The 23,306-nt window shown below is 40.3% G+C and overlaps 1 protein-coding gene across 2 annotated transcripts in view; it reads right to left on the bottom strand.

The window, feature by feature from the left end:
- NUP153 (nucleoporin 153) overlaps positions 1 to 23,306 on the bottom strand; it is a 65,650-nt gene that overhangs the window by 23,423 nt on the left and 18,921 nt on the right. The window contains exons 2-10 of one of the 2 annotated variants that reach the window (XM_024200764.1): positions 19,829 to 20,045; positions 17,583 to 17,831; positions 16,075 to 16,214; positions 15,864 to 15,992; positions 13,578 to 13,694; positions 13,404 to 13,448; positions 13,258 to 13,311; positions 10,280 to 10,426; positions 5,097 to 5,149 (exon numbers count right to left, since the gene is read on the bottom strand). In XM_024200764.1, the coding sequence (XP_024056532.1) occupies positions 5,097 to 5,149; positions 10,280 to 10,426; positions 13,258 to 13,311; positions 13,404 to 13,448; positions 13,578 to 13,694; positions 15,864 to 15,992; positions 16,075 to 16,214; positions 17,583 to 17,831; positions 19,829 to 20,045 (1,151 nt within the window). The remainder of the gene's footprint in view (positions 1 to 5,096; positions 5,150 to 10,279; positions 10,427 to 13,257; positions 13,312 to 13,403; positions 13,449 to 13,577; positions 13,695 to 15,863; positions 15,993 to 16,074; positions 16,215 to 17,582; positions 17,832 to 19,828; positions 20,046 to 23,306) is intronic. The other variant, XM_024200765.1, reaches the window with a different exon arrangement.

Raw genomic sequence — 23,306 nt, 5'->3', positions numbered from 1 at the left:
TGTGATGTCTGAGCCAGCAGAGAAGAAGATGGAAAAATTAAGTTAACTAGTAAAATATGTTATTCTCCCACATCCCTTATTGCTAGCCTGGACAGTGGACATTTCAAATGAAATACCCACCACCAAATGAGAGACCAGATAGAATGGGTATCGTGGGAGGGGGAACAGATCAGACTACATGCAAACACTGACACATCAAGATTTCAGCATAGAGAAAATATAAAAAGGATGTCAAGGTACCTGTCTGCCACTGTTATGGAACGAACCTTGACAGAAGGCAGAGACTCCAGTTTCTGCAGCATGACAGTGAGAGACAGAAGCCTTAGAAGCTATTGCATCTTTCATATGGCCCTCAACAGAAAAAGAGGTTTTCTGATTGTGTTAACATTCCAGAATTCTTTTCAGATATACATACATCAAAGGGCTTTATAAAAAGTGTAACGGAATTTTCTCTTTTTCATTCCAAAAGCCTGGACAGAACAAAGGGGAAAGATATCCTAACCCAAGTGGAAAGGGGAAAAACTACCTGAGGAAATTAAGGAAAAAGGAATACGATCGAGCATTACACCTTGCCCAGATGAAGAAAGACACAGAAGTGCCCAAAGGAAAGAAGAAATCCTATATTGAAGCTCTTCTTCTGGCCAAGGTAGGTTTAAGCACATGTGAAGGCTTTAAGCCCCAGGTCAAGTCCCCGTGAGGATGAGGGCAGGGCCTTGGTTTAACCTTGTCAGGTGCTCCAGAATAATCTCTCCAGCTCTGATGGGAACCTATGGAAGAGCACTCTGTTGCCTCTTAAAGCCTAACTAGCACTTGGATGCTCAACCTTTAACTATCCAAACTTAAAGAGCAGCAAGAATTTTAGAAATTTCATATTTTACTCAATTTAACTACTCCTGCACCAGAGCCTGACTAAGGGCAGGTCTTCACTACGGGGGGGGTCGATTTAAGATACGCAAATTCAGCTACGAATTCGACGTATCGCAGCCGACTTACCCCGCTGTAAGGACGGTGGCAAAATCGACCTCCGCGGCTTCCCGTCGACGGCGCTTACTCCCACCTCCGCTGGTGGAGTAAGAGCGTCGATTCGGGGATCGATTGTCGCGTCCCAACGAGACGCGATAATTCGATCTCCGAGAGGTCGATTTCTACCCGCCGATTCAGGCGGGTAGTGTAGACCTAGCCTCAGACTCTTATGCAAAATATGTAACCTTTTCTGCATACACCTGTTTGTCACTTATGGAGGAAGTCACTCCTCTGTCCCTAAAGGAAAGACTCTGACTTACAAGTCCTTACCCAGATTTCACATATGGAAAACTTCTGCAAAAATCCTAAGGGACTTCCCTCGTTTCTTATCAAGAGCCATCCAAGAACTAAACAGACCCATGGATTAGAGTGCAGACTCTCTTGATCAATTAATGCAACTGGATTGACTCTTTTGCAAAAAAATAATATCAAAAAGGGTGGATTATCCCTTCTGCAGGAGAGTAGAAATCCCCAGAGGTCAGGCTTTGTATAAGTTCATTATCTTCACGCAGACGATATCTTGTGAGAAAAATTCTATTTCCGCTACAGAATAATCCATTTTGAGGGGGAAATGCTAAACTGAAACTGATACTGAGGCTATGAAAGTTGAGAGACTTATAAAAATCATAGAGGAAAGCTCAGGTAATCATTTCCACGGCCCACAGAATTGCTCCAAGAGGGTGAGGGCTAGCTCTGAAGGCTAACAGAGCCTAGTGACTCATCTAGGGATGAAGCAGCAATTTGTCCTGTATGTTACACGCAGCAAAGCATCTGATAAGGCCATACCGCCTTCCACAAAGAGCATGAGATACAACTAAGAAAATGGTACTGGGTCACACTCAAAAGAACTTCCATCAGACAGAACCTACCTTACTGTAGTAACCATATGCGTACAATAGAACTGATACATCAATTGGTTGCTAGGTTAATATACTCTTCAATATCATGAGACAAAACTGAAGGTGAGACAGGGTAGGACAGGTGGAACCACAGAGGCTAGTACACTGGGGGGTTACTTCTGCCATGTCATAGGAAGTGGTAGGTCAGCTCAGAGCACCTTAAACCAAGGTTTCACATTCCAAACTATTAGAAAAAAGTGAGGCTGCTACCATACAGAGTGCCCAGATGAACAAAGAGAAACATCTTCACTGCAAAATGCCTTACTTCTAAAATATCTAATCCTGATAGAATTGCTAAAGGAGCTAAGGTAATATCAGAAATCTAGTTCAGCTAGCTGGAAAACTGTCCACTGTCCCTTCCTGGAGAAGGGAAATTACAATGCCTCACCAGCCAAACAGCCCCCTCTACAAGAATCATAGAATATCAGGGTTGGAAGGGACCTCGGGAGGTCATCTAGTCCAACCCCCTGCTCAAAGCAGGACCAATTCCCAACTAAATCATCCCAGCCATGGCTTTGTCAAGCCTGACCTTAAAAACCTCTAAGGAAAGAGATTCCACCACCTCTCTAGGTAACCCATTCCAGTGCTTCACCACTCTCCTAGTGAAAAAGTTTTTTCTAATATCCAACCTAAACCTCCCCCACTGCAACTTGAGACCATTACTCCTTGTTCTGTCATCTGGTACCACTGAGAACAGTCTAGCTCCATCCTCTTTGGAACCCCCTTTCAGGTAGTTGAAAGCAGCTATCAAATCCCCCCTCATTCTTCTCTTCTGCAGACTAAACAATCCCAGTTCCCTCAGCCTCTCATAAGTCATGTGCTCCAGCCCCCTAATCATTTTTGTTGCCCTCCGCTGGACTCTTTCCAATTTTTCTACATCCTTCTTGTAGTGTGGGGCCCAAAACTGGACACAGTACTCCAGATAAGGCCTTACCAATGTCGAATAGAGGGGAATGATCACGTCCTTCAATCAGCTGGCAATGCCCCTACTTATACAGCCCAAAATGCCGTTAGCCTTCTTGGCAACAAGGGCACACTGTCGACTCATATCCAGCTTCGCATCCACTGTAACCCCTAGGTCCTTTTCTGCAGAACTGCTGCCTAGCCATTCAGTCCCTAATCTGTAGCAGTACATGGGATTCTTCCGTCCTAAATGCAGGACTCTGTGCACTTGTCCTTCATCAGGTTTCTTTTGGCCCAATCCTCTAATTTGTCTAGGTCCCTCTGTATCCTATCCCTACCCTCCAGCATATCTACCACTCCTCCCAATTTAGTGTCATCTGCAAACTTGCTGAGAGTGCAGTCCACGCCATCCTCCAGATCATTAATGAAGATATTGACCAAAACCAGCCCCAGGACCGACCCTTGGGGCACTCCGCTTGATACCGCCTGCCAACTAGACATGGAGCCATTGATCACTACCCGTTGAGCCCGACGATCTAGCCAACTTTCTATCCACCTTACAGTCCATTCATCCAGCCCATACTACTATAACTTGCTGGCAAGAATACTGTGGGAGACCGTATCAAAAGCTTTGCTAAAATCAAGGAATAACACATCCACTGCTTTCCCCTCATCCACATACCCAGTTATCTCCTCATAGAAGGCAATTAGGTTAGTCAGGCATGACTTGCCCTCGGTGAATCCATGCTGACTGTTCCTGATCACTTTCCTCTCCTCTAAGTGCTTCAGAATTGATTCCTTGAGGACCTGCTCCATGATTTTTCCAGGGACTGAGGTGAGACTGACTGGCCTGTAGTTCCCCGGATCCTCCTTCTTCCCTTTTTAAAAGATGGGCACTACATTAGCCTTTTTCCAGTCATCCAGGACCTCCCCCAATCGCCATGAGTTTTCAAAGATAATGGCCAATGGCTCTGCAATCACATCTGCCAACTCCTTTAGCACCCTCGGATGCAGCGCATCAGGCCCCATGGATTTGTGCTCATCCAGCTTTTCTAAATAGTTCCGAACCACTTCTTTCTCCACAGAGGGCTGGTCACCTCCTCCCCATCCTGTGCTGCCCAGTGCAGCAGTCTGGGAGCTGACCTTGTTTGTGAAGACAGAGGCAAAAAAAGCATTGAGTGCATTAGCTTTTTCCACATTCTCTGTCACTAGGTTGCCTCCCTCATTCAGTAAGGGACCCACACTTTCCTTGACTTTCTTCTTGTTGCTAACATACCTGAAGAAACCCTTCTTGTTACTCTTAACATCTCTTGCTAGCTGCAACTCCAAGTGCGATTTGGCCTTCCTGATTTCACTCCTGAATGCCTGAGCAATATTTGTATACTCCTCCCTGGTCATTTGTCCAATCTTCCACTTCTTGTAAGCTTCTTTTTTGTGTTTAAGATCAGCAAGGATTTCACTGTTAAGCCAAGCTGGTCGCCTGCCATATTTACTATTCTTTCTACACATCAGGATGGTTTGTTCCTGCAACCTCAATAAGGATTCTTTAAAATACAGCCAGCTCTCCTGGACTCCTTTGCCCCTCATGTTATTCTCCCAGGGGGTCCCGCCCATCAGTTTCCTGAGGGAGTCAAAGTCTGCTTTTCTGAAGTCGAGGGTCCATATTCTGCTGCTCTCCTTCCTTCCTTGCGTCAGGATCTTGAACTCGACCATCTCATGGTCACTGCCTCCCAGGTTCCCATCCGCTTTTGCTTCCCCTACTAATTCTTCTCGGTTTGTGAGCAGCAGGTCAAGAAGAGCTCTGCACCTAGTTGGTTCCTCCAGCACTTGCACCAGGAAATTGTCCCCTACACTTTCCAAAAACTTCCTGGATTGTCTTGTGACATTGCAAGAACTTTGTTTATTTCCGGTCTTCATTTGCTGGTAGGAAGACACATACTGGCTAATAAATGGTTGTTTGTAAATCATATTATTCTCATGTATCCTTTTTTCATTTAATATAATTACTGCTATCGTTATTAATGTATCTATCATCATTCTCCTCTTTTCTACTAAGTGTATATTAAGAGACTTCAGACATTTCATATGCCGTTTCTCAGAAACAATTCTTAACTAAAGAGTCCCAATTTCACATTCTGTTGTGTGATCAAGAAATATTTCTTATGTCCTTTACAAAAAGGGTAAGCCCGGAAATTCCAGCGGAGGAAGCACAAAGCCACCACACTCCTCTCACATAAATAATATAGATTAAATCTAGGAGGTTTAACATACCTTTCAGGTGGCTCTACTTGCTGTTCTGCAGTCAAATTCTTCTCCCTCACTCCCTGCAAATAAAGGAAAAGGACTTCAGGTTTCTCTGAATTTGCTATTATTTCAAGCACAAAACAAGACTATAGTTATGCCAATTCTTACAAAATTTCTTCTGCTTCTTTTATTAGTTAATCTAACTAGAAAAATCTTACCGCATCTACTTAGACTTCAGAGTTAAATCAGTATTACAGACACACTCAAATTAAGCTTTGCAGCTCCAATGGGTGTCATCAGTTTATCACTATTACTGATTAAAATTATGGGAGATGAAATTATTTTTATATTAACCAAATTTCACTAGCATAGCCTGCATACAAAGACACATTAAGTACTAATCTTTACAAACACTGGATTCCAAATTATATATTATAAACTTTTTGGACCAAAATCTGGGCTGACTTACAAGTCCATGCACTCCCACTGAGTAATATTTATTGAAATTAAGTAGTATATCATATAATACTAGCAAGGTTTTTATATTAGAAAGCGCATGCCATTTTAACAATCCCATTAATCATAGAAACAAACATCTATTGACATCAGACTCTCATCATAATCTTCTATCAGGACAAAACACAAACTCTGCAACCTAAACGATTTATGAATTCATAGATATTAAGACCAGAAATTACCATTATGATTATCCATTCTGATACTGCATAACACAAGTCCTATCATTTCACTCAGTAATTCCTACATCAAGCCCATAACTTCAATATGAGGTAAAGCATATATTCAGAAAGACATTCAATCTTGATTTTAAGACTTCAAGTGATGGAAAATCCACCACATACCTTGGTAATTTGTTCCAACAGTTAATTACCCTATTTAAAATGTATGCCTTATTTCTAGTCTAGTTTCTTTTTCCAGACACTGGACTTGGTCATGCTTTTGTATACTAGACTAAAGACCCTTTAATCAGAAATTTTCTCCCTGTGTAGGTACTCAGACTGTGATCTTAATCTTCTCTTGGCTAAACTAAATAGATTGAACTCCTTACATCTTCCTTTGCAAGGCAGTTTTCTGCACCTCTAATCATTCATCTGAACCTTCTTTTCTGAACCCCAATTTTTCAACATCCTTTTTGAAGCACTGAGACCAGAACTGGATGCTGGGCTCCATTAATGGTCTCATTAACACTATACATAGACATACTGCCACCTCTTTACTCCTATTCAATATTCCTCTGCTTATATATACAAGGATCATGTTAGCCCTCCTAGCACAGAATCTATCATGACCCTCTAAATTGTTTTCAGAGTCACTGCTTTCTAGGATGTAGTCCCTCACTGTGAGACACACACTTTTTGTTCCTAAATGTATCTTACATTTGGCAATATTAAAATACAAGTTGTTCAAATGAGTCTAGCTTACTAAGCAATCCAGAAGGCTCCGTAGAACGGACCTTTTTTTTTTTTTATTATTAATCCACCAATTTTTGCATCATCTGCAAAAGTATATTTTCTCCAGATCACTGAAGATAATGAATAGCACTGGGCCAAGAACAGATTCCTGAGGTACCCCCACTAGAAACATGCCCCACTTGATAACAATTCCTCAATTACAATTACTTTGTGAGATCTAGTAGCCAGTTCTTAATGCATTTAATATGTGCCACACTGATTATGTCATTTGCACAGAACTTTATATTCAAAACGAAGTGTTTACAGTGTGGGGAAACATTAGAACAGATACACAGATGACTGTGAAATACAGCTCATCTCTCTCCCCTTTAATATAACAGGAAGTCTAAGCTAGTCACTAAAATACACATAATATTCCATATAAAACTCCATGTTAAGATAACATTAAGGGTAAAGAGGTAGACCCTCAAAAAATTAGAAAATTTCAAATTAAGCCTGCACATATAATCTTAGCTCTACCTCTTGCGGGTATGCATTATGATAAGCTTAAGCCATTTTTTCTGAGTTGCTATTGGAACATAATATCTTTAGTCTCTTGCTGACTAAAAAGGCAGCCCTAACAGATCACAACCACTAGGTTTCTCTCTTTAGTTCCTTTTTATAACTACTTATTTTTCTTCTATTAAACACTTTTACTCCCCCCTCTAAAGTGCAATGAGTTTCTTCTCTAGGTTCTCACTTGGATCACCATGTAATCATCATTAGTTACAAGGGGCAGTTAAGGTCAACAACATAAAACAGATCCTCCTGCTCCCTGGGCCCTTCCAGACATGATACTTAAATCCAAACTGAAATGTTAAACACAAAAATGCTGAACTGAGGCACCCCCACATATGGTAGCTGTGCTGTGTTATTTATTAGCAGACATTTCCCGTTTAGAGTTCAAAATTCACTGTATATTTTTATTTGATTCTGACAACTTTTGAGTCTAATGAAAATCATGATAAAATATTTATGCTATCTACATAACAGCTCAAAATTTCAGTTTAAGTTCTATATTGTAAAACTGAAAACCCTCAAGTTCTGTCCTCTCCCATCACTGCAGGTCAAAGTTAGGACTGCTTGGGTTCCTTACCTGGCATGTCCCCCCTACCTTAGTACGCTTGGATTTCTTTTAAAGTGTAACCTTAATTTTGAATTTCCTGGGTTTGTAATGTTTGGTTGGGGGGATACTGACTACATCCCTGTAATGCTTTTTATCCTGAAGTTACGGATACCTACCTCTCAACTTTAATTCCATCTTAATAATTATTTGCTTGGAATTTCCTTGGTTTCTAAGTAATTTAAAAAATTATACACGAACACTAAACAAGAAAACCCAAAAGAGAATGCTGCCACTCAATATTTCAAATGATTTGTAAGATACGTAGTATCAACTTTAAAAGTTAAAAGAAAAAAAAGATTTAAGGGCAGATTTTCAATGGTACAACAAACAGCATCCTGACTATCATGGCCAGCTAAGCTGGGTTTACAGCTGATTTGCATTACCAAAGTAGTGCAAGTCAGTCGAAGTGCAGTGATGATCCTGGCCCTTAATTTGTAAGACTGGCACTCTGTAAAAAGAGGGGCAGGGCAAGCCCAGTCCCTGAGTCCCCCAGTATGTCTACACTGCAATAAAAGATCCACCACACCGAATCTCAGAGCTTGAGTCAAACAACTCAGGCTTGCAAGGCTCAGACAGCAGGGCTAAAAATAACAGTGTAGATGTTCCGGCTCAGGCTGGAGCCCAGGCTCTGAGACTTTCCCCCTTTGCAGGGTTTCTGAGCCTGAACATCTACACTTCTACTTTTAGCCCCACAGCCTGAGCTCCACGAACCCGAGTTAGCTGACCGTGGCTCTGCGACATAGTGCCGTGGGTTTTTTATTGCAGTGTAGACATGCCCCCAATGTCTCTGCACTGTAACAGCTCACTGTATATTCCTATCTCAGCTCCCCCAGCAGTGCTGCCTTGGTGCACAATGGGGAGTTCAAGGAGCAGTGCCACTGGCAGCCTTTCAGGCCTTAATGCCCAAGTCATGGCCACAGAACCTCTAAAAGTAGTGACAGCTAAGGGCCAAGTCATCTACCAATGAGAACTCTTGACACACAAGTCCTGTCTTCTCATGCCACTGACTCATTACAACCAACAGAACTGCTTCAAGCAAACAAACTGTAGCACTGTCACAAACTTGAGCAGTGACATAACTCTGTAGCCTCTAGATTCATAACAATTAAATACAATCATTAATTTAGCTTCATTACAACCTAATTTCTTCAAATACAGCCTATGCACAAAAGATTTCAATTTAAGTACTGCACATAAAAAAATGACAGACACTTCAAACTTCTATTAAGATCACTCAAGAAAACAAAAAGACTTGACAGATTGATTAAGTCTATCATTTAAGAAAGTTAACTCAAACTTATTAACAGATTTACTTGTAAATTCTCAGAAAATTCGTTTTGTAAAAAGAGCAAGTCCTGTAAGTTTAGGGAGGGTATGCTGTAGTTTTTTAATAACAAAAAGGTTAAATCCCTGCTTTTAAGGACAAAAGGGAACTGAGACTTAACTACTGAGCCATAACCAACTCCGCCATAATAGACTGTATTACAAATGTCTGTGGCTGGGAAATAATATGTTGGTGTGCTGCTTAAAATCCATTCAAGCTTTACTCAGAAGAGCCCAAGGGAGAATACTTAGTGAAAATATCAATACTTGCTCTGAGTTTTAACAACTATGCTGTCTACAGAAACGTAAATGGCACCCTCTTTCCTCCAAGCCTATACCACTTGGTTGTTCAACCGTTTTACAACCCATAAACTTCACTTAACTTTCAAAAATATCCATAGGTTGGTTCCTCCCACTCATGCCAGTGCTACTTAATCCTCCTCCATAGACTATATCTGGCAAAACAGATAGCAGCACAGGCAGTGGGGTTCCCTCACTCTTCTGGTTCAACCATCTCAAAAGATATCCTCCTAACTTTCCAGTCCCCAGTACACCTCTACGCCGACATAACGCGACCCAATATAACACAAATTCGGATATAACGCGGTAAAGCAGCGCTCCAGGGGGGTAGGGCTGCGCACTCCGGTGGATCAAAGCAAGTTCGATATAACGCGGTTTCACCTATAACATGGTAAGATTTTTTGGCTCCCGAGGACAGCATTATATCGGGGTAGAGGTGTATTTGCATAATAGAAAAGGACAAAGTACAATTTTTGTCTGGGAACTATGGTATATTAGAACAAACTGCAAAAGTTTATATGTTTTATAAGTTACCTATAAAATTTTAGAGTAGCAAACTGAAATGCCACAAATTAGATCACTGGGAGACCATAGCTTAACTGAAGGGTAGTTTATACCAAGCTTAAGTGTGTTTATTTAGCATAACAGCAATCCAAGTTTTGCTAGATAATTATTTCAGCAGATGTTTCTTGTAAGACTATCAGAGAATTGATCATAACTAGGTCTCAAAATTTACTGCACTTCTGTGCTATCCTTTCAGTCCAAAATATAGTCCAAGCCAGTAGCACATCATTACACTGAGGATGACCAACCAATCACATACTGGTCCATGAATACAATAAATATTGACACAAATTCAAATATTCCTTTTACAAGGATTCCTACTGTCTTAAGCATTACCCTGAATGTTCTATAAATTGTCTTGACAGGTAATAAATCTCAATAGGAGAACTATTTATAGCTTTTCCACTGTTAAGAGAAAGCGTACTTACTTTGTGCTTTACGTCTACTCTCTGTCTAATCTTGCCTGACTCAGCAGCTGGAGTCAGAGATGGTTTAAAATACTGTAACCGGCTCATTGACTGAGAAATTGTCTTCGGTGTCACTAATTTCTGGACTGGAGGGTGCAGGGATTCCACCTTCAAAAGATGCAGAAATCAATATAGTTAGTTTGGAGGCTTTGGGATCATTTATATTTACTTAAAAACCTGAATAAAACTAGCTAACAACCTCTACGCAATCACTGCATTCAGTGAGGTGTTTTCGTGTGCTATACAGGTATTTAATGCGCATGGGGAAATTAGAAAGTCAAGCAAGGTATCCAACAGTGTCTTGAATCTAAAATCAGGATTCCTCAGCTAATTTTAGGAACATTAATTCACTGAAATCATCAGAGTATTATCCTGTTTTACACACACAATGAAATTTGTGCTCATAGTTGAAGCCAGGTAATAGATTTCTATGTCAAAGTGCTAATGGCTAATCAGTCAACCCTCTGGATTTGATTACTCCAACAAATCTCATCCTAAAAAAAATACAACAGCATTAGTCAACTAAGCCCTCGAACTATGCAGGCACTTTGAAAATTTTACCCCACATTTTAAAATGGGTCAGTAAAATAAAAAGAGACAATGTCAATTCAATTTTTGTCCAAAATTTTGGATTTTGCATAAATCAAGCTTCTACAGAAGAACCAAAAAGACGAACACAAAAAGAATCTTTAATTTATTTTCTTTTTAAAAAATATTCCAATGTTAAGAGTTGTTTTAAACAAATACCACATGCACTATATTTGCAACATATACATTGCTACATTACATATCTAAAAATTAAACTGACTTCATTGGTTTTCATTGTTCTAACAAAGAAATGTTTGAATATGTAAATAGTGAAAATTAATCTGAATTTTATAATCTGCTTCATTTGCAGTAAACTAGTTTTGTCAAACACCAGTAGAGAAAATAATTTACAATATTATTTTTAAACTAACAATATCCCTATAACTCAGGATGGAGCCAAATTTTATTTCCCCTCTCGTAATTTCAAGGATTATTTCATGAAAAGGATCTTTCTAGAAGCTCATTACAATAATGCTTCTTGTCTCCTTCTGAAACCTTCCATAAAGTATGTGTTAAACTAAGTTTAAGTTCATCAATCTAGTCCACTCTAAATGGAAGAATTTTGCACTGCGAATTTTAATGTGCATTATCAAAACATTATAAGGAAAGGTAGGCGGAATATTTTCTGATACTGGATTACAGATGAAAAGCACTAATGTGAGTGCTATTCTGGCCTACGTGAGTTTTTAAAATAAGAAATGTACTGCACCACTGGTATCAATTGAAACAGTTTTTACTAAGTACACAAGTGTTCTGTCAACAGTCCACTTACTCTTGCAGCTAAGCACAAAACAAAACAAAAATCGGCCAACAATCCTTGTCTTGACCAGCAATTACTATCATCAAGGGCTTCCCTTTTCTTGCCAAATATTGCAGTATGAATAGACAATTCCTTTCCTTTCAGCCAGTGACAGCTGTGTGCAACATTTGTTTAGTTTGACATCGCCAGGCTCTCTGTTGCGTAACTGCTACATCTTTTTTAATGCCTCAACACAGGTGTGGCTCTATAATTTAAATGAAAATGCTATACTACAGTTTTCTTTGCAGTGACACTTATGTTGAAGAAATTACACACTATACTTCGTGTTCGAGTGTCATCTTTTCAACAAATGCTCAACTACAAAAGGTTTGGATTCTATAATGTTCTGGTAAACCATCAAGTGTAATAATATTTCTAGTCAAAAGGTCAGTACAGAAATTTAAGAGACATTCTCTCCATTTTCTGTGTAAAACTTCACGTGGTGGATGCTATGGAAGGAAAACAATATTTTTATTTCTATAGTGGTCTCAGATCCCAAATTTATGCAATATTAGAAATATCTGAAAAACCTGAAAAATTCATTAGCATTTTTCACTTGTTAACACCATGACAGGAATCAGGATTTACCATACCATTATTACTAATTAGGGCTTCTTTAACAACAGTTTAAACTTATTCTTATGTGTAAGAACATTGGTTAAAATTATAGAGATGACCAGAAATTACAAAATTCCTTCCCTCCTCGACACACCACCATTTTTCAAGACAGAAGCATTAAGAAGCCCAGGTAACAAGTTTATATCGTTAGTTTAAACACAAGCCTGGCAAAGTCATTTAGCACCATTTATAAATATATATATTTTCCCAATTCTGGTCACTGTTCCGGCACAAGACCTTCCTCAAACTATTGTCTAACACACACCTTGCTTGCCAACAAGTAACGGGAAGAAGCAAAGCTCCCTTTAGAGTTCCAGCCATGTTCCTTTTAGTAACAGATTGCAAGAAAGAGCAACACGAAAGTAGCCTACCCCAGAAGTGGAGTGGATAACCATCCCAGCCCTCCCAGCTATAGTGTGGACAAGAGAACATTTTTAGTCATTAATAACCCAAACAAAATATAATTTTAATGTTATGTGAGTTAATATCCTATTGCTTATATCCACTATAGCAGTGGTTCCCAAACTTGTTCCGCCACTTGTGCAGGGAAAGCCCCTGGCAGGCCGGTTTGTTTACCTCCCGCGTCCGCAGGTTCGGCTGATCGCGGCTCCCAGTGGCCGTGGTTCGCTGCTCCAGGCCAATGGGAACTGCTGGAAGCAGCGGCCAGTACATCCCTCGGCCCCTGGCCGCCGCTTCCAGCAGCTCCCATTGGCCTGGAGCAGCGAACCGCAGCCATTGGGAGCCGCGATCGGCCGAACCTGCAGACGCGGCAGGTAAACAAACCGGCCCGGCCCGCACGTGGCTTTCCCTGCACAAGCGGCGGAACAAGTTTGGGAACCACTGCATTATAGGTTTGCAGAAACTTCACAGTACTTAAAAGTAATGAATATTTTAATTCAATTGATAAACCACCTGGGTATCAGCGAATCCTTACCTGTTTTCTCTTTGAATGGAAGCGAGTAATATCCAGCATGCTCCTGTCCACAGGCTGTAAGGAAAAAAGCCACATGTTAGAGGAAAAATTCTTTACAATGAGGTTGGCAGCCAACAAAAGAGAAGACAGTTTAGAGACCAACTTACAGAAGACAGTGGAGAAGCAACAGAAGATGGAATCCTTTTAGCATCCTGTTGAATAAATATTACAGTAAGTTAAACTATGTTAAGAAAGTTTTCACCAATATGGTGCAGGTAAGTTTAGAATGTGTTACATGCTCTTGCACTGAAACACAATAGAGTAAAATGAGGGCCACTTACTGCTAAAGGACTTGACATCTTCTCCAGAGATTGCAAAATGCGCCGCGCTGTGGAACTTGTCACTCCATAGGATTGCACATTTGCTTGCTTAGCTTTCATTTGTCTTCTGACTGGTGTCTGAAAAGTTAGCATGATAAATGTTAAAATGTTGGACTTCAACATTCATATATTTATTTGTTTTGGGACAACAATGGGTTGGATCCCAATATTTTAGAAGAGATGTGGGGAATGAGCTCAATGAGGACCAACTGAAGAAAATGGGAGCCTACTGGCTTCACAGCAAGAGTTGGATTATCCCCCCATGTGCCTGAAAGATAGGTGTGGGACAAAGTGACATCTTAAATCACTTCAATTCCTATTCTTTGAATCAAAATGTAAAAGGCTGAAATAGAAGAAAATAATGGGCCTGCTATCTTTTTTGAAGGAGGGCAGGAAAGAAAATTTAAATAAAGGCTCATATTGCAAGTCACTTCTGAAGAATATACTTTGAGTAAGCAAGAGAAGTCAGATTTACATGACAGTATAGTGAATCATCTTAATCAGTTTACATCATGATCAGGAATTCCAATTTTTAGTTTCTCTTTTTAATTATTTTCAGAGTTTATATTTTACTACTACAGTGCCTTGTAACTTCTTTATAAAGAAGGGAAACCTTTATATTTACAACAATACATATCAAATAAAACTATAAAAGAGAAGCAACAAAGGTCCAAAGGAAGAATACTCGGAAAGCTTTCTTGAATACTAATTTATTGTTGGCATCCTATGTTCCCCTTGTGTAATCACAGACGAATGCTGTGTATCACACTATTGCTATGTGCAGGCAGGAAGCAAAGCATAGAGGGTACAAGCAGCTAGTAATACTGGCTGTAACCCACAACAAATAGCATGGGCAAGATGTGAGCTTAGTCCCTCCTTCAAAGGAAGCTTGCCATTTTAGTTCCCCTTCCCCAGGCCCAATTATGTTTATTTTTTAAAACTGATTTTTGAAAAATTGCAATCAATTTATTTTGGCTGTTTATAGCATTTATTATATTAGACATGGTCTTAGTCTATAAATCATTCTCTGTCCTTAAGAGTTGTATCTTTGTAAAGTGCCATGTACATCCATTCGGATTACGTAAATGTTTAAATGGATTGTGTTATATTGTCTATCTTGACATTGCATTTAGGATTGTATCCTAATCTCTGCTGAGTAAAAGAATAAAGGTCAGCAAAACTACCTTGTTTGTAAGTAGTATGTCACTTTAAATATGAAAACTTTCAAATAGGCACAAACATCTGTTCCTGCTGTAGTTAAGGTTACCTGATGTTTTACACACAAACTATATACACATACATACTATGTGTATAGTTAAGCATGTGCAAATTATATATAAATTGTTATGCAACTTTAAAGCAATCACTACTGTTTCTGCTATAAGTTTTCCAATTTAAAGATACATGATCAAGTATAACTTTGTTATAATACAGCTTGTCCCTGTCTCTCAGACAACAAACAGCACTGTACTATTCGTAAGTTTCACTGATCACTTCTACAACATTCCTATTACACAAACAAGGCAGTTTGACTGACCCTTTACTTTTCTACTCAGCAGAGATTAGGATGCATGTAATTCATCATGGAAACCTGTATTCAGTGTTTCACTTATTCTGGTTTACATCCAGGAAGAACAGGAGAAGCACAGGTCTTCATGAGAGCCAAGGACTGAGTACCACTCCTCCAGTGAGACAAGGTGGGTGAGGTAACATTTCTTATTGGACCAACTTTTGTTGGTGAAAGACAATTTTCAAGCTACAGAGTTCAAGTTTTCACCAACAGAATTTGGTCCGCTAAGAGATATTACCTCACCCACCTTGTGACTCTCATATCCTGGAATCAACATGGCTACGACACTCCTTTTAGAGGCTGTTTGTTGAAATATAAAAACTGTGCAAGAGTGTGTATGCACACTGGAGAAGCAACGGTTGCTCTACAACAGTTTTTAAACTCAAAATCACTTTAATAAGCAACTGTTCATCACCAGTAGTCCCACAGGTTAATAAGCTCATGAAATTTACCTTTAAGACTGGAAGCTTTCCTGGTTAAAGACTTCTACATTTGACAGTTTCCTTCCCCATTACTAAATGTCAGTGATATCTCTATAATAGTATAGTCTCTACTACTGAAGTATTTGATAATAAAGTAAGTTTTTGATCTATCTTATGTGCACGTTTTCAAGACAAAATTTTCATTTTATATTTCAACTGCTCTTCCCTGCCCAGATCACCAATAGTTTTTCTTACCTGATAAGGAGTAATTCGTATTTTAGATTGCCTTGCTGCTGCAGCTGCACCACCATAAGTGGTTTTTCCAGGGTAAAATGGAGAATCCCCAAGCTGGCTTGTCTTAAGGACAGAAGCATTACCAAGTGACTGCAGAGAGACATATTAACAGGCAGTTAGCAAAACGGACACAAAACTAATGTGATTAAAACTTGTATTGTGCAGTACTCACAGGGGATAGGGCTCCAAAAGCAGATAAGTTGAATGCAGGTTTTTTAGAGCTGGTAGCAGAATGTTGTGTGAGAGAATGAGATCGTTCAGCCTCTGTGGACCAGAGAGGTGGTACTGATGTATTTTTTGAAACTGCTATATCTGACAAAAGGACAATTGTGTGTGTAAATCATATTATAAATTGTAAATTAGTTAATATACACAGAAAATTGGATATAAAACAGCATTAAGGAGACACATAATAAAATCCAATATTTAATCCTGCACTATTCTACCCCTAGGTTTCAGGGTTCTTTAAACAGACTAATATTGTGTATTATGGCAATATAATCTGCATCAAAAAGTAGGAGCACCAACATCATCCCTGAACCGAGGCCCTGTTTACAAAAGTGCATACACAACTAGCCCTTATAATGGAAATTCAAGGAACTAAACAGAACTGACCAATACTGATGGATTTACTATAAAAGGGTATTTCTTCTTTCTGACGAAGACAGGAGGAGACTATAACACATGGGGATTGGTAGATTGGTAATCAGATACTAAGTCCTTCACATGTAGGTTAATGGTTCAAGACTAGCCCAGGTCAGAAATGCCTCATTCATAAGTCTGGTAACTATTTAGTTATCCATCTGAAATGAGATAATGCTCTTGTTCCCGTTACTATCAAATAGTCCATAGAAACCACCAGCATTCTTACTGGCAAATTCAGGTAGGCCAAGAATTGCAATAGCATGGAAACAACTATCCACACCCCTAAGGATTGCTCTCCCCCTTTCTGGAGGAGCTATGTTAGATGCACAGTATGTGGAGACCTGCAATATGGCTGCCTGTGCTGTCCAGCACTTATTCTGAAGATAAAGAACCTCAGTCTCCAAAGGTGTCAGTCCAAAACTTAAAATTTTTACTTTAAAATGTTGAGAACGTTTTTCCTTAGTGAATGTAGTATTCATGAAATGTGACAGACTTGTCAGTATTGAAAACTGAAGTCCTCTGTCCACAAAACAGATAAAGCACAGGCAGTGCAAGTCTCCCCACATGACCCTGACCATATGCCTCAACTTTAACCCGCAGAACACCCCAGCTCATTTTCAGGGCTGAATTACATTGGTGATTTTGATGTGAACATCTATTTAAGATTAAATAGATTGAGACCACCACCCATTTCATGAGTACAATGAGCTGTCAGTCACTACTACCTCAACTTAGATTTGAGTATAACCTAGGTGAAAGGCTTCGTATTCCATCACCAAGTCCTGAGACATCCTAGCCTCATAACAGCATTTTTCAGAACACTCATCTAAAAATTACAATGTGATGTAATATTTCAGATACTTAAACAAAGTTAAATTCTTAAATACCAGAAGATATACATCTAAGTAAATTGGCACTAACAAATTTTGTATTTACTAAGATGACAGATGGCATACAAAGCAAACTCAATTTATTCATGTTGTGAAACACGATCATCATATAAGGCAGATATGACCGTAGTAAAATAAAAGTTACCTTTATCAGATGCTCTAGAGGAGAAGCCACTAGTAGTTGAGATGTTATCATCATCATGCTGAGAGGTAGAATCTTTGATTTCTTTTACAAGAGAGAGTCCAGAACTGCCAATTGCAAATGCAGAGGATGTGGAAGGCTGACAATGTGGTGATGGGGAATCCAACATGGTGCAATTCAAATGACTCCGATGAAGAGAGGGTCTTGTTAATACATCTGAGAAGTTTAATGCAGATCTACTTGTGGACGGTTCTAAAGAGGAATTAAAAAAAACACAATTAGGATTTTATTAGGCAAGGTGAGTGTACAAGCACACAGAAATCAAGAACTGTTTTTTATCAACAGTCGTTCTACTGCCATGTATCAAGTACAAAATAGAGATAAGCCAAATTTAACTTCTTCCTCACCCATACAGTGGTGCTGATGACAGCAGCAGCACTACATGCAAATACTTAACCTACTGTGACATTAAACAAAATTTTAAACTACAAACAAGTTAGGAAATTCAGTGTCAAGGTTTCCTTAGCAGCCCTAATTTTGTCCCCTATGTCCAATTACTCTCAAATAGGGTCTTTCATCACACAAAACATATGCAAATTTACAAAATGCATGTATGAAGAAAATGATGAGATTCAGACAGACAATTCACCTAATTAATACAATCTCTATTAGATAGGAAGTATTAATAGTCACTTGATTATATGTAATAAAAGTACTTTTTTTGGTATCTTCTCTAAATGTTATTGTACTGGCTCCCCCTACAGATGAAAAATGTTGGGTCCCTGCCATCAGTTATTGCTGGGATTTTAGCATACAGAGGATACAAACCTCTTGGTTTGTGTGAAACTGATGCCACCCTATAGTAACCAGATGAGCAACTTCTCAAATAAATCAAAAGGTCTGAAGTTCTGAAAGGCTATTGGTAGATTAGGTCTTATAGTTCTTGTGTGAAGGAGATGGCTATTGCAATATATTTTATCTAAAAGGAGCCCGAGGCCTTCCTCAGAAGTTCTAGGAAAGCAAATGCTATTGATATCAGCATCTATGGATTAGCTCAGTGTCCAGAATCATGGTGGGGTCACTAACCAGTCTGCCCAATCTCCAGCCGATTTTTATGACAACATCTGGAGAGGAATTATATATACCAGGCTAAAGGTCCAGCCTGGGAGAGAGCATCTGTGCTTCAGGGCAATGGTTCCTGAAAGCTGATTATATGGAGTTTGTTTTTTCTGTTCTCAAGTCATTAAGATTTATCTGTGGCATTCCCCATTCACACCATAACTGCTCAAAGGTTCTGGATAGTAGTGTAATTCCTAATCCTTTGGAGTTGTTTGAGTAAATCTGCTGTGTGGTTGTCCTTGCTGAGAAGTCCTGTAAGTACTTCTCCATCGAAGACAGTATGTGTTCCTCAGTCCTGAAGACATCTCCTATTCCTTTATGAAAACTTGCTCTCTAGTCAAGGACTGAGAGTGCTGTAAATGTTCTTATTTGCCCTTAAAGTCTTCTTCAGATGGTGTTGCTAGCAGAGGCAACTAACTTTCTCCAATTTGACAGTCATCTAAGGATAGATGCACACAAATGACCTCCTTACCCAGGCTAGCAGTTTTGGTGATCACCACCACAGCAAACATTTTTAATACATGCTCACAGATGGGAGTATCTGGAGAGTCCTGCACTGCAAACCTGAGAAACTATTTCCATGTCCTGCCAACTTTGTCATGTGTATAGGTATCTTAATTTTAAGGTAATTAAGAACTAACCTGAATTTATCACCTCTATTACTGATCAAAGGAGCCTGATTAAAAAGGTCAGGACTCTGAGGAGGGTATACTTCCACTAATTCTAGGACTGCTCATCAGTATCACAGTTCCCAAAACAAGAACCATAACCATTGTTTCTATGGTAATGGAATAAGAGTTTTTCCATCTAGAGATCTTTTGTTTATAAACAATCCAGCTTACTTCTGACTAAAAATCATGACCATTTAACAGCTATTTAATGGATTACGTGAAACTCATTGACATATAATTCCCTATAGGACACTCCTCAGAGAACACAGGAAGACCATGTTTCAAATGACATGTTTGCACTTAAAATTGAAAAAAGTTATTAAAACATTTGTATCAGATTTTGTAAAATCGCTTTTCCTTCCAATTTCCCTTAAGTTATAATTAATTCGGAAATGTAAATCTATGAATAAAGATTATTCAACTAACTGGCGACAGTTTTGATTGCAATCTCCCACATACCTTCTAAATTAATTCTTGACGACTCAGGAGTGACCCTCCCATCAAACACTGGGGTGTCATCATCCGCACAACCATGATGGTAGTTTACTGGAGTTTCCTGCTGGCTTGTAGGTTCACTTGCATCTACACATTCATCTTCACTTTTATTGAAGTACCTTTGTAACCACCCTGGTACGATATTCTTCACTGATTCTGTAACTCTGCTAATGATTCCCTGCTTGAAAAAGAAAGTGCTTATATTTAACCACAAGCATGAACCCAAAAATATATTTTGACATGCAACATTACACACAGACACTAAAGACAGATGTCAGGCAAGAGCTGCTGACAAAATGAATACAACAGACAAGAATTTCAAACCCTTAAAGAAAGTATTATATTCCTTGAGGACAAATATGAAGCCTATTCATTGGACAATTTATTTATTTCCCTGTATCAGAGTTCTCAATCTCCCTGATGCCCTTCTCTCACCTAATTCTCAAAACTCTGATTGAACTTCAGGAGCCAGATCACTAAGCTACGTTCTTCCTCCAGTGTAAGAAGACCTTCTTCCTACCCCTTCTCTTAGTGCTTGTTTAAACATGGAGTTGCTCCTGATTAATTCCATATGTGGATATTCTTTTTCTAGAATAAATGTGTCCCTATGTGGAGTTAATCAGGAACAACTATATATGCAAAGAAACCTTTAGTCAACATCTACAGTGACATCAAGTTACTTCGAAAAACCATGAGCCTCAAGATTTTTTGCTCATGGCATTTTAAACATTGACTTGTTGTATCAAGATCTATAAAATACTATGCTTTGAACAGATATCTGTATCCTCTGATGAACTGTTAATATGAGTGAGTAATCAATGCTGATTTATCATTGTTATATTAGTGTTATTGAAAAAGTCATCAATTGGTTATTAATTTTTGAGGGCTGAAGACATTGTGCTCTTGAACTAAGTTGATGTTGAAAAGTACCTGGAAGAAACTTCATTCCCCAACTTTATTTTAAAATAACCCTTCTGGTCCTTTAGTTTACTTTCTTCATCTGAGACCTTGTCTATACTTGAGGTGGTGTGTAGGGTACATGTAACTATAGACTACAGTAAAAGGCAGGCTGCATCCACACTCACTACAGCGAAAGCCTGTGGTGGCAGGAAGCAATGGGGAAGGCCTTTGGCAGGGGAGAGCTGTTGGAACATTTCCCCGCTGCTTTCCCCCTTCTGGAACCTTCCCTCACCGCCGGAGTCTTTCATTGTGGTGGGGAAAGGCTCCGGCAGCATGGAGGCAGTGGGACGCTACACTGCTAAAAGTAGCAGTGTAGATCCAGGAAGCACTGCTTGGGCAAAGAGAGAGCCATGTAGGGTATATACCCTAGGGCACTGGTTCTCAACCAGCGGTCCGGGGCCCCCTGGGGGGCCATGAGCAGATTTCAGGGGGTCTGCGAAGTCTGACTGGAGTTAGACTTGCTAGGATCCAGGGCAGCAAGCCAAAGCCTCATCATGCAGGACTGCAGCCCAGGACCGCAGCCCAGGACAATGAGCCCTGCCACATGGGGCTGAAGCTGAAGACTAAGCAACTTAGCTTTGTGGGGTCCCCTGCGGTGTGGGGCCCCAGGCAATTGCCCTGCTTGCTACCCCCTAGCACTGGTCCTGGCTTTTATATGCAGAAAAACCATTGCTGTGGCACAGCTGGGCCGTGAAGTTTTCATGGCATGTTGGGGGGGCCTCAGAAAAGAAAAAGGTTGAGAACCCCTGCCCTAGGGTTAGGCACGTAGGTCACTCTACTCATCTAAGCTGTGCCTCACCACCTACACTGCTATTTATTCCCGTGCTAGCTGGGTGTGCAGTGTCTGTAAACGCAGACATACCATGAAACTACTTTATGCATGTGACAGTTTCACCTATTTGCATTGGCCTTTCACACAGCAATAGGAAAGAAAAAAATTTAAAAAGAAGAAAGCGTGTTTGTAAAACCACAACAAGTGGTAAGGGAACCCAGAGCAGGTGTGTTACATGAAATTACATGAAATTATTTTCTTTAAAAAAACTGATTAGATTTCAAGCCAATAGCATTAAAGAACATCAGCTGCAAAACTGCAATTTGCCTTAATGAACCGAGAAGCTAAAAGACTATGCATGAAGTTCAGATCATACCTTCAAATAGTCAAAGGTATACACTGACTAACGTAAATAACAAGTGGAAATTAGCCACCAATAAGCATCTTATCAGGCTGTAAATGTTCACGTCCAGCCAAGTTCTCAAGATTTTCCTTTTTCCTGTCAGTTTACTCTAATTTCTTAGAATGCATGAATCTCAAAATGAAACTGCACATTGCTATGCCTAAGTAACAAAGTGATCTTGAAGTATTACTCCTGAGAGGGAATTCTGCACCACTGTGCAAGCACAGAATTAATGTCTCCCACAGATTCCCCTCTCCCCCACAGAATAACTGATTCTGATGGTGAGGTGAAGGGAAGTTGCAATTACACCTTTCGCTCACAGGGGCTGATGTGGCATTAGAAGAGAGGCAGCTGCCTCATGGAGTGGAGCAGCCAGCTGTGGAGCGGGAGGGGGCAGAGGCTACCTTCTTCACAGAGCCCTGCGCACAGGGCCTTTAAGGATGCACTGGATGGAAGGGGGGGGGGGGGGGGGGGGGGGGCAAAACAAGGGGGGGAGGGGGGGGGGGGGGAGGACGGGGGGGGGGGGCAGGGATACATGGGTACATGTGCCAGTATGCCTGGCTGAATGGGGAGTGGAGGTGCAGGGACACATGGGGACATGTGCCAGTATGCCTGGCTGAATTGGATGCTGGGACACATGGGGACAGGGGCAGATGTGTCTGGCTGAATGGGAGAGGCTAGGGGTCAGCCAGGTTCTGCATGGAGGATGCTCCCCAACTCTCTAACAATCCTTCCCTCCCTCCCCCCCCAAAAACTGTTCCATACTTCTCACAGCTACACCCAACAACCTGCCAGGTTCACTCCCAGGCTCCTCTCGAGCAATTACTTCCCTGACCATCAGATCTCCGTTACCCCGACTTCCACAAGCCTTTGGGCTGCTTTTGAGGGGTGTGGGAAATACGTTTTGGTATTGTAGTTTTAATGAATTATTACTCAAAGTTCTGTATTAACATGCCTAGTAAGGATTTATTTGTCAAAAAACATTTCCTGAATCTTTTTTGTTGTCTGTGTTGTTACAGACATACTTGCAGACACATATTTTGAAATAAATTACCAAAATAATTGAAACTGGCATGATTATACCCCTCTACCCCGATATAATGCAGTCCGATATAACGCAAATTCGGATATAACACAGTAAAGCAGTGCTCCGGGGGATGGGGCTGCTTTACCTCGTTATATCCGAATTCGTATTACCGAAAGCAGTTCCTCTGCACCTGTCCGTTACTTGCTGCGGCCCTCCCCAGGGCCCCCCCCCCGCCCCAGCTCACCTCCGCTCCGCCTCCTCCCACGAGCGTGCCACAGCT

The sequence above is a fragment of the Terrapene carolina genome, unplaced genomic scaffold (assembly GCF_002925995.2).
Source record: "Terrapene carolina triunguis isolate 2854851 unplaced genomic scaffold, T_m_triunguis-2.0 Scaffold58, whole genome shotgun sequence".
Classification (NCBI taxonomy): domain Eukaryota; kingdom Metazoa; phylum Chordata; order Testudines; family Emydidae; genus Terrapene; species Terrapene triunguis.
This window is presented reverse-complemented; position numbering and strand designations above follow the sequence as displayed.